Below are 12,436 nucleotides of genomic sequence, written 5' to 3' on the forward strand. Positions count from 1 at the left end.
CAATTGAAAAATACTCCAGTGTGGACAGAGAGATTGTTTTTTATCCAGTAAAAAGACATTTTCTTAGCATTGACCCAACTGCACATATGTGTATGTGTCTGCTTATATGCATATGGTGTGTGGGAGTGTAAAGCGCCCCTCAATTTCAAAGGGCAACTAGTAGGTGAGGACAGAAAATAGAACCTGGATCACATCACTGTCGTAAGCCTTTAATGCAGGTCTGTCAGGAGAGACGGGCCCTTTTTTTCTTTCTTTTTTTTTTTAACCACAGCAGGATTTTTTCTTTGGTTGCCACAGACCAACTGATATGACTACAGACAAACTTCACACGCTCAGTGACTCCTGCTCAGGTTGTATGCAGTCACAAAGAGATAGAAATTCCACCCTGCTACCATGCAGACATTCACATTCACACAGACTCCATACACAAATTCCATGCTCGACCGGCCTCTCCGGTCACTAAGACAAGGACACAGTGGTTCCCAATCTGAGGCTCGGGACCCGCAGAGGGGTCATGAGAAGTTAGGTTTATGTTGTCCTGATATTTGCTTTCCCTTGTAATGTAGTCTATTTTAAAGTTCTTATCCATAAGATATTTATGAAATCATACCCTATTTTCGATATTATTTCTGTATACTAGATATCAGAGTAAGTCTCCACCAGTATCTCCTCTGTTGCATATCTGAGTAGCAGCTCATTGACCATTTACTGCTTAATTCAGGGAACTAGTATTAAACTGCACATGACTGTTCAATCTTGGCTCTTTTTTGTGACATATTCAACCTGTACTGAGCGGTCACAACTAGACAGAGCTTCGTTTTTAAAGGGTCACAAGCGAAAAAAGACGTGGAACCACTGCAATAACACAGAGAATGCAGTGCGGCTACCTTCTGGTCACGATGTCACATCCCTCAGGCCCGTAATGACAGAGTCCGGGGTTTTAATTTTAGCTCCACCGAGCCGTTCACCTCACCGCAAGATTTGTGTTTTCTCCAGAACACTTCATTTTGCTGAACTAATATGTCGCCAGCTTTAGGGCAGCAAAAACACTCATGCCAGATGTGTGTGTAAGTATAGTTCAGGCACACACTGAAAGGCTTGCTGCTGCCTGAAAAAACGCTATTTATACAGTGCACTCACCCAGGATTTTTGATAGCATATGGTAGGTTTCCATCATTCAGGTAAACGGTCTTCATAAGCTAACCATATCATTTGGGAAGGAATGGAAATATAATTTTACCCAGAATTTGGCCCATCCAGTGTCGATTTAACACCTGCTATGTCACTGCCCAAATCATCAAATCAAGCAGACATAATAATGCTGCTGCTGCTGCGGCTCATACAGTGGCAATGACTCCGCTACCCGGAGAATGACTGTAATGGCAGTGGATTTCATTTTGGGCATTTACAATGTCAGTAGTGCTCAGCACGGCGCTGTAGCCAGAAAACAGCCAATTGAACAAACAGGGAAAAAAAGCCAATCGGTTCCCAAAAGGCAGAAATCTCTTTATAAAAAAATATCCAATTTGGTGGAAGAAAAACACAAATTGACAAATGCTGAATTTCCTGGGCCGTCATCGGTGACACCCATTTCAGAGCACGCCAGTTTTCATTTACTGTCAAAGCCTGCATAACCACAGTTGCATAAACACAATTCAAGGGAGACAGGTGGGACGGCAAATTTTCAATTTCGTTTCCCCGAGTTAATAGTGTAGTTCTGTTGAAATCTCCCAGCAGGTAGAAACAGTTGAGGGAAGCCCTTACGGCCCTCAGAGGGGAAGAGATCAAGGCCAGGAAGTAAAGGTAGTGATCCAGCTGTCATCCATGAAATATCGATCATTAAGTCTCTCTCTCTCTCCCTCTCGTCATTCTTTCTCTCCACCCCGCTTCAATGTCCTTCATCCTCACCTTTTATCCCCCTGCACTTGTTCCTTTCCTGTGCTTTTAAGTACGGACCTTCCATGTCCTCCAGATCGGACTATATTCAACAGGAAGTCCGGCCCTTTCTAAAGTTGTAATGTATCATGTCAGTCCTGTTTGATTTCGCAACGCCCGTGGTTACTTGTGGTATCAGCAAGTGCAATTTAATACGGCAGCGACTACTCGTTGAGCAGCTACTTTTCCAGAAATCCAAACGTGAGTATCTGCTTACGGGCCAGCCTACCAAACTCATGTTATTTTAATAAAGTCGGTCAATAATAGTTGTAACTGCGATCTGATTTCATGCTGCACACGGTGTGAGTAGAACAGCATGGTACGGTAAAGTTGGTTACGCTGCTGAGAATTTGGAGGTGGGCATGCCGACTATTGCGGAAAAAAACCCAACCTTAAATGGTAAAGAAAACAGGGTTTGAGTTCATAAAATTCTTTAAGATTATCACTTTAAATCAGGGTATGTTCAGTGGGAGAGTTCCTCAAAACTGTAGCATTTTAGAGAGGTACGGTAAGGTGAGCAAACAACTTGAAAGTTACTTTTTCGTTTGGTACACGATCCACTTGCCACTTTTTTATTAGCTGATTTTAATGCTGCATGCATTATTACACTTTTCTTCTTCTTTTGCAGTGTTGACACAATTTCATTGCTCACTCTCTAAGTGAACCTTCCTGGTAGTTTTCTTTGCACTCAAGGCGAAAGTATGATCAAAGAACTGTTGGCCTTGCTGAGTGTGTTCCTCGTGTCTGTGATTAAAGTGCTGTGTGCCCACCCCCCAACCCCCCCAGCCCTCTTTTGAGGATGAAGCAGGAATATTTGAAAAAAGGAAGACCGTGTCAAAAATGTTATTGTTTCTACGGGAAGCCCTTCGGTTAGCTTCGGTACAGTAGAAAAGGAAAAGGAGGTGAGGGGAGGAACTCTAAGAAAGGAAAGAAGTGTTGGAATCGAGTGGAGCTGATTTATATGGGGAAACAAATGACATGGGGGGGGGGGATGGTAGAGCTCTGAATGCTGCCCTCACCTTTCCTTGAACTCTGTCTCTCCACCTTCAGGCCCCTCTATTCAATGAGCCTTGTGTTTTTTTTCCAGTGCTAGTCACCCAACCGTAATGATCCATCATTGATCCGTGACAGAGGGACTTCTCCCACCACTTAAAGCCACTTACCTGTGTGTGTGTGTGTGTGTGTGTGTGTGTGTGTGTGTGTGTGTGTGTGTGTGTGTGTGTGTGTGTGTGTGTGTGTGTGTGTGTGTGTGCGCATCCAGTAGGTGTGTGTCTCCTTGCTGATTTGCAGCTCTCAGGATGTTGACGGGTCCGAGCATGCCCTGGAGTTCCACTGGCTTACATTCATCATTATTGCTCCTTGTTAATGGCCACAAACTGCCACTGTACAGTTTGTCCTGGCACACAGAAGTAGGGTGGTAGGGATCAATATACCGGTGTTGTGCACAGAGGCTTTGTCACACCTGGAGCAATCAGGCAGTGATATGAGGAAATTATTTCACAAAAATGTCTTCTAAAAATGACAACTCTCATACCGCAATATCCTGTTACATTATCGTCAATGATTATGTTCAATTCACTTCTTATTCTCCATCCTCGTCTAAACCTGGAATACCTCATTGCCTGAGAAATGTCTCCTCGTATTGTCATTTTCAAATCAATTTAAATTTGAGCCGCTAGTATTTGATAAGTTAAATCTAATAAAGGGCGTCAAGTGAAGGTTTAAAGAAATATATAATTGTGTCTTCTTGCGAAATGGCAGTTAAAGTGTTGAAATGCAAACTCCTATTGTTGAGCCAACAGGAATAGTAATAGTGACCTCAGTGCGCTTAAATCAATGTAAATTTCTTTTAGTCGACAACTGCAGGTAGACGAACAAAAGCAATGACATTCACTGGCATTTGATTAGATAAGGTAACGGAATAAATTCTTCATGCCCATCATCATTACCATAATGATAATGATACCCTCCATCACTTTTCTATTACACCTTTATGCCATCATCATCATCAATTATCCCCACAACCACAAATCATCAGGACTGAGCTTGTACCCATCTCTCACCAGAGCGTATCCTGAAGAAGATTGAGGTCTAATTGTGTGCGTTGGTGGCAGGGCATATAAAGCATGGAGAAAAAAAATAAAGAAAGGAAAATCAATGTCTTAACCAAAGGAGCAAGTGAATTATTGATGAGGAGTATGTAATGGGATCCCAAGTGTCTATTTCTCCCCAAGTCGGACTGCTTGCTGCTCAGGTTGCTATAGTTGCAGCCAGAGAAGTAGAACAAGGAAGGTGCCAAAAAACCAACCACGAACACCTCAACCGGTGGAGTAGCTAACCTGAATTATTCGGGGCAGTTTGGCCACCGGCTGTGGTGTTCATGCACTGGCACAGTAAGAAAAGCTCGAGCCCTTTTCTCATTCCATCTCTGGACAATGTCTGGAGTATCGGGTCCGCACACTCGGCACACAACAGGAGATTGTCAAGAGGCGTTCTCACCTACTGGAAATACTCCGTTTGGTTTAGGCGGCAGGGCATGGCGCGAAAACACAGCAGCCACGGCTGGCCGGTTTATAATTGGGTCATAAACAACAGAGTCTCTTGCCGTCCTTTGAACTTGTATGACGACTTCGGCGTCGGCCCTTACAACACTGCAACTTGGGATTGCAGTGCATGACTTTAAGGGTGCTCATATGCCCGGATGCTTCTTCTACAGTCAACCTATACAGTCAAGTAAAAGGGCTTATCTTAAGTTGTAGGATTCCATTCCAATTTTGGGATTGAGATGATTGTAGGTATTTTTAAGTTAACAGATCCGGTTTAAAAAACAGTTACAGTAGTTAAACTGTTGGCGAAGCTAACAAAGCTGAGGTTTTAACTCAACATCATACAGTGCGTGTGTGTGTGTGTGTGTGTGTGTGTGTGTGTGTGTGTGTGTGTGTGTGTGTGTGTGTGTGTGTGTGTGTGTGTGTATGCGTTATATACACACACACACACACACACACACACACACACACACACACACACACACACACACACACACACACACACACACACACTCATAAGCGAAAGCAGCTCACGTCACACATAAGTCCTGATTTCCTCTACCCTTTTGAGGGGGAGAAATCAGTGGATGCATTGTTTGCCCATATCACCAGTGTGCTGTTTGTTTTATTGCAAGCAGAGAAGGCAGGCATCACTTCTGCTTGGCTGGAGAAGAGGCGGACAAGGAGAATGTGAATGAGAGGTAGAGGGAGAGCGCGGCCAGGTGAGACCTGAAAGCTGCCTTTGTGTCGCAGCTGGCAGTACGAACACTGCCCTTCACTGTGAGGCGTTCTCCACACAGACACACACCGGTATACTGTACATGTTGTGGAGCTATGGGGGATGTTTGGTAAAAATATGAGGCTGAAAAAAAACGTTTGCAGATGTAACAAAAAGAGCCTTCACTCGCCCTCACCAAGGTGAATGGCTGTTTCAGAGCCATAAAGTGGCTCTGTTTTCCTTCTGCGCTTCCAAATCTCCATTTCAGATGCTAAACACACTCTTCTTTTCTCCTTCACTTCACCTCAACTGTATCTGGCTCAGTTCAACTGGAGCTTGAAGAGCACGATAATATCTAGTCCTATCTAAGACTACTCCAGCAGCACACATCTTGGCACTTATGAGCCTGTAAACATCCATCTTTTTCACAGGAATGTGGAGGCCAGACAGGGACGGAGATAGAGAGAAGGTGGACTTCTTGAAGAGATGGTTTTGTTGTGTGGCTAGTCAGGGATGGATGCCTTTTTGAAAGTGCACTGGGTCGTACTTTTCTCTTTATGAGCTCTGGCTGAAGAGGAGATTTTGACAGTTTAAAATCCTCTGCTGCCTGTGAAACATTGCCCAGCGGTGCTACTTTATTGCTATTTGATTTAATGTGTGTATGAAATGTGATTGGGGCTGCAGATTACATGTCCGTCCAAAATGGAAGCTCATACCTGTCGGGACAATCTAAAGTGTTAGTTATGGCACCTCTTGAGACGGCCGTTTCACGACTAATCCCGGAGCGTGTCTCTGTGTTGGTCGAGGAGCAGCAACCCTGTGTACTGATCTGCATTCTTGTTTGTTTACTTTTCCCCTAGGAGGGGCCCTGCAGACGGCGGTCGCGCCAGGCACCATGAGGCAGCAAGCTTGGCCCGAGAGAGCGGAGAAATCACCCTTCATCACTCCCAACCAGGCCAGCCAGCGGAGGAAATGCACACAGAAGCAGCAGAAGCAGCGCACGCCACAGCAGACGCGGGCTAATACGCACATCTGAGAGTAAATGGGGAAGGCAGAAAGAGACTGAGCGAGGGGAGTCAGTAACTCGGATTGCGTCACCCTAAATGGCAAGTAAGTGGACCGGGCCACCCTCAGAGGCAGTGATGTCCTTGTTAACGCATTGTCCTTCAAAAGAACCTCCTTGTTAGAAGTCACAGCCCCCCCACCCCTGTGAGGCCACAGAGCTGAGGGGCAGAGGAGAGGGAGAACAGAGGACGAGAGAGAGAGAGAGACAGAGCGGAAAAAAGAGACTGTGACAGGCCCCCATGCAGGCGCGTAAGAAGTATGGTCTGCTGGGCTTGTGTGCGTGCTGCTGGCTGGTCTTCTTTTACTGGGGTGGAGGAGTCCAGCTCCGTCTGCTCCGGCTGTTGACACGCCAGCGGGGTGAAGTGGTGCGCCCCTGGCCCAACTGGACCGACAGGGCCTTCCTGCCCCGCTATGCCCACCTGGATGAGCTCCAGACAGACCCCGGGACGGCCGAGTCGCCCCGCCAGCGCCGCCAGGCGTGGTCCGCCATTTATAAGGACAGTCGCTGCCGCATGGAGACCTGCTTTGACTTCTCGCGGTGTCGCCGCAGAGGAAGGGAAGGGTTCAGGGTGTATATATATCCGTCAGAGAAAAATGATCGCGTGTCCGAAAGCTACAGGAAGATCCTGACGTCCATCGCCGAGTCCCGGTACTACACATCAGACCCCCGTGAGGCATGCCTGTTTGTGCTCGGGATAGACACCTTAGATCGAGACCAGCTGTCAGGACAGTTTGTGCCCAACGTGGATGAACGCATCCGGGGTTACCCGCTGTGGAATGACGGGCGGAACCACCTGATCTTCAACCTGTACTCGGGCACCTGGCCAAACTACACAGAGGACCTGGGCTTCAACATCGGCCAGGCCATCTTAGCCAAGGCCAGTCTCAACACAGAACATTTCCGGCCCGGCTTTGACGTCTCCATCCCGCTGTTCTCAAAGGATCACCCGCAGAAGGGCGGAGAGCGGGGCTGGCTGGTGAGGAACACCATACCGCCACGAAGGAAGTACCTGCTGATGTTCAAGGGGAAGCGTTATCTGACGGGCATCGGCTCAGACACCAGAAACGCTCTTCATCACATTCACAATGGAAAGGACATCGTGTCGTTGACGACGTGTCGCCACGGGAAGGACTGGGAGAAGCACAAAGATGCCCGCTGTGACCATGACAACCTGGAATATGAGAGGTAAGACGGCGGTCACGTGGGCAGTGGGCAGGGCAGTAATGGGGTGACTTTAAAATGAGGTGTGAGGTGTTAAGGATTTGTAGGAAACAATGTGTCAAGTGCGTGCTTTTATGGGGAATACACAGCGGTGGTGTTCGTTTGCCTTGTTATTTGAACTTTACATGCTGTTTTATTGGTCTTTTAGTTGTCCCAGATTTTCTACAAGCAGTGTAGGCGGTAGCTTTTGGGTCCCATTGGTTATTTTAGTCTCTTTGTTTGTGGCGGCACAAGTTCTGACTGTTTAGGTTTTCTTCTGTTTGGCAGTTGCTATTGAGATCAAAGATTTTAGATGCAGGCTCAAGTCCCTGGAAATTTAGATTCAGGTCACTTTTTACAGCAGTTCTTGTATGAGTAGAGTACACTAAACAGTGGCTGTAATGTGCTCAGCTTGTATTAACTGACCTTGAGCTCCTCTATTATCTAGAGTGTATATAAATCTTATAGGATGATAGACAAGCAAGTAAGAGTATTGTGAAATATTAAGTGCACATGCAGTCATTTTTTGTATTTGGGTGTGTACTACGTCAAAACAAAGAAATAAACTGCCACAGCTAATTAATTACAACTGAAACTAAAGAGCCAAAGCAAAGGTCACCACAAAGAATGGCTTTGTGAAATTGCTGATTAGCTCAGAGAATAAAGCGCTGCCGGCTGTATGGTGTGAATGACGATTATATTCTTAAATCAGTATCTCCATTTTTCTTGCTGTTGTTGTTGTTGTTGTTGTTGCATGGGAGATAAGCTTGCCTTTTCCACTTTGGTTTTAAACGAGTTGAGTTGAGTGGATAAAAGACATTGTAAAATGAGAGTCCAGCAACATCTGCAATACTTAGCGCAATAATGTATTATTAAAACCAACTCATTTAATCATATGACCTTTGCCGGTGTTTGAAAGCGGTTTGCACAAAGGCATTTACTGTTACACAATATATATTTCCACTTCAGCCCTATATGTGCTTTGGCCTTTTCACAGAGTGGTTTTCAAGTATGTGAGCGCCATTGTTGTGTTTAATAATAAAAAGTTGTAGGAAACACACCCATCTGCCTAATACATGTTGCAGCAGCAGCTTGGTAAACATGTCTCATCCTCTGTGTGCTTTTCTCCTACTGGCTTATTGGAGCTCAGACAGTGATTTAAAAACAGATGGAAATAGATGCATGAGCTCAAAACACACAATAGGAACGTTTTGATTGTAAAACTGTCATTTAGATTCTATGGGAGTTAATATTGGATGTAATAGCTCTAAAATCTATTTTTATCTAATTGCAAAAGGTTTATGATTTATTTGTGGGGTGGAGAACGATGAATAAGAAGAACTACTGAAGTTCAGTTTCATGCAGAGTTATCATCTTTTATGTATTTAATACAGCAGTCATTAAATAGTTGATATAGAGCTTGAACACAGTTGAACACAGCCCCTCTGTTTCACTAACTTGCTTAACTTACACTTTGCAATACAAGTCTCTGAAGCTTTAGTGCTGACAGAGTTCCTCATTATAAAGTCTGTGCCTGTCCATTCCGACACAGATACAAGGACAGTCTCATGGTGCAGAACGTACTGACACAGGAGGAGACGGATTTCAGTGAAAAAAAGTGACTGTAAATGTGTGTTGTAAATTGCATACTAATGTACTGCATACTCAGTCTGTATGTACTGCTTACAGCCTACTAAAGAAGTTACTGGTCTGACCTGAAAATTGTTAATCATAAATGTAAATCAACAATACCGCTTCCACTTTTTTCAATATGTTCCAGTATTATTGTAAGACTAATTACAACATTTAAATATTTTATTGTTAAATATGTTTTCTAAAACACATTTGAATGCTTTTCTCCTCTTAACTTTACCGTGACATCATTTGCCATTATTTGTAATTATTTTATTCAACGGTTATGTATTTAATCTGACTTTGAAGCCAATCTTACGTAGTGTCCAAACCGTGTAATTACAACATCGGTGTCCGTGATGTGAGGCCATTGGGCCCAAACACACCTTTTCACACTTAAGTAGCCTTTATTTAAATCATTTGGTCCTAAAAGTTTATAATTCCCTAACAGCCAAATCCAGAGTGAACCGGCGCTCACGTGACGAGTGGTTGGGAGGCGGGGTTGTAAGCATCTTAATTTCATCAGTTAAGTGAACACACAGTATGGCTGCAACTCAGAATTAATTTCATTATCAATTAATTAGCTGATCATTTCCTCGAGATAAGTTCATTAAAGGTAAGAAAATAATGAAAAATCAGAGCCTGGGGTGATGACTTTCTTTCCTTTTTTTCTCTCTTTTGTCTGAATAACGGTTCAATCCCCCATCGATGGCAAATTCTCACATTTATGAAGCAAAGCTGAAGTCATTAGATGTCTGGCCTTTTGTGCTTGAAAAGTGAATTAAACAATAATTGATTGTCATAATAGTTGACGATTAATTTTCTGTCGGTCGGCTAATTGATTGATTGACTAATTATTTTAGCCCCACTAAGTAGTACAGCCATTCAAGCCATTTCATGTCACAAGACTTAAAGTAGTAAAAAGAAAACTTATACTGCAAAAGTTAAATGAATACTTAAACTAAAGTCAATGATTAAAGATCAGTTCCTTTAGGATTAAGTGCTGCATAATGCCTCACAGTGTACTTTCTTTAACTGCATCTCTGAATTGCTTCTCTTGTCGGACAGACTGAACCTTTCTGGAAATATGAGAATCCAACGGCTAGACCCCAGGTTTAAATCTCAGGCACCGGTATGTGTGAGTTGTTTTCATGTGCTATCAAATGAAACGCTCAAAGCAAGTATCTATACAATGGGACTTTTCAAATTTTGTGTACCCCGGGAACAGCAGTTAGACGATGGTTCTGATCCAAGCACACTCCTTGCTCTTGTGGCCTATAACTAGCTACCTTACGCGTGTTTACGTTGGGCTGGGGATGGAGCTGCTCCACACTGTATGAATGAGCTCATTTATTCCACACAGCCCGCTACTCAGACACCCGGGTGGGCAGGGGGTTTGTGGGGTGGGGAGGATAGTGTGTGTGTGTGTGTGTGGGGGGGTCCCATGTGGTATTTTGCGGTAGATTTGGACACGGCAACGGCTCTGAGGGCGTGAATGGGGTTGGCGATGTGAGAGACAGCTGCCGTTTGTAAGAAAAACTCAAAAAGCTGGACCTTTTTTTCTCCCTTTATCCCTTTTTGTATGAAGTCTTTTTCTATGGAAACAGGAGGCTTTTAGCCTCGAAGAGAGAGAGGTGTGAAGGATGGATGTGGGGGGGGGGGGGGGGGGGGAGGGAAGGTGAGGGCCCATCTCTCTTTTTGCATCCTTTTTGAGTCTCCTTTTGGGAAGAGAAGAAAGGAAAGAGGACAATAAACAAACTGCATGAGCAAGGTTTCTGTTTGAAAACCACGTAGAGACACGCCCTCTCCTCTCCATCTGCCTGATGGCGTATTCTCCCTCTCTTAATGCCTTTCCTTCAGTCCTTCACTCTTTTTCTGATCTATTTTCTGCCAAGAATCCTGCACCTGAACAACCAGTCTGCTAATAATAACAACAACGGTTTGTGTTTCCGAGCGAGCGTGCGTCTGTGTGTTTGACTGTCACTGCTATATATGCACGAGATTGTGTCTGTGTGTGTGAGACTGTGCTCACGGTCAATGAGGCTCTTAGAAGGTGGCACCAGGTTAATGAGCGCATGCATCTGGTACACCAGCAGATTAGCCCCGAGGGACCTGGACAAGACAGCACCCGACGGACAAAGGGCACAAGAGGGGGAGGAGGAGGAAGCAGGAGGGAGGGAGACTCAGACGGACCGATCAATAGACTGGCATGACATCATTTACCCGCACAAGAAAAAAACGTAACACCGCCCCACCCCCAAAATGACAAAATGAATAGGGCTGTACAGTGACTGCCCCCAAGGAAAACGTTCTTGTTTTTATAAACTATAAATTGGCATAAGAATAGTAATAATAATAATACTTAATAACAATAATAATATTAGTAATAGTAATAATACTGAATAACAATATTATTATGATGATAATCATAATAATAACTAATAACATTAACAATAATAGCATTAATAGAAATAATAATACTGAATAACAATTATAATGTTATGAATAATAACAGTGCTAATATTAATATGAACAGTGTTATTATTATTATTATTATTGTTGTTGTTGTTGTTGTTGTTAATAATAATAATAAGACTGGTGTTGTTGTTGTTGTTGTTGTTGTTGTTAATAATAATAAGACTGGTGTTGATGTCCCGTGTGAAACCAAAAAGTCAACATTTATTTTGAGTTACGTAGCCTATGGTAGTTAGGTTACGTAGTGTACTTAACTTCTGTGTAACCAAGATCTTTTATTAAACTTAACCAAGTTGGTTCCTGTGAAGAGGAAAGTTTATTCTTTGAAATGCATGTAACAAGCATAAATGTGCTAAAGGCTCAGGAGTACGTAGAGCATCATAGTTAAAACATTTTAGAAATTAAAGTTAAGAAAGAAAAGTTAAGAAATGATTTCTTTCTGAACTGGTGTCTGGCCATGCACTTGCAAATAGTTTAGGTTTTATTTAACCAGGATTTACAATGGAGGGGAATGGAATGTTGTTGTGGTCCTCACAGCATTGAGGACCAGTTACTCGATGACCTCTTTTACACCTTGCATTGAAATGTGTTTCATATCCAGGTTGTATGTAGATATGATTTAACCTGACTATACGTTTACACTTGGTATTCATGTGTGGTCTCCAGTGTCCATATTGTGATCCGATCGCTCTGTGCAGCTCCAACAATCAAACGTCACATTCTCCTCTTGTTTGTGTGGGATGACATATTTCTGCCCACGTAAAAAACACAATTCCATTTACACTCGGGTCCAGTGTGGTCACAATGCGTCCCTGAACACCGATCGGGTCACAATGTGGTTTGGGTGCAATTACACCTGTACTA

General features: G+C 43.7%; 1 protein-coding gene across 2 annotated transcripts in view; it reads left to right on the forward strand.

The window, feature by feature from the left end:
• The window catches only part of ext1c (exostoses (multiple) 1c), a 73,031-nt gene that overhangs the window by 3,405 nt on the left and 57,190 nt on the right, over positions 1–12,436 (forward strand). For both annotated transcript variants that reach the window (XM_068711296.1, XM_068711295.1), the window contains exon 2: positions 6,060–7,450. In XM_068711296.1, the coding sequence (XP_068567397.1) occupies positions 6,504–7,450 (947 nt within the window). In that variant the 5' untranslated portion in view covers positions 6,060–6,503. The remainder of the gene's footprint in view (positions 1–6,059; positions 7,451–12,436) is intronic.

The sequence above is a fragment of the Cebidichthys violaceus genome, unplaced genomic scaffold, assembly GCF_023349555.1.
Source record: "Cebidichthys violaceus isolate CVI_PGR_0920_01 unplaced genomic scaffold, fCebVio1.0.p SCAF_16, whole genome shotgun sequence".
Taxonomy (NCBI): domain Eukaryota; kingdom Metazoa; phylum Chordata; class Actinopteri; order Perciformes; family Stichaeidae; genus Cebidichthys; species Cebidichthys violaceus.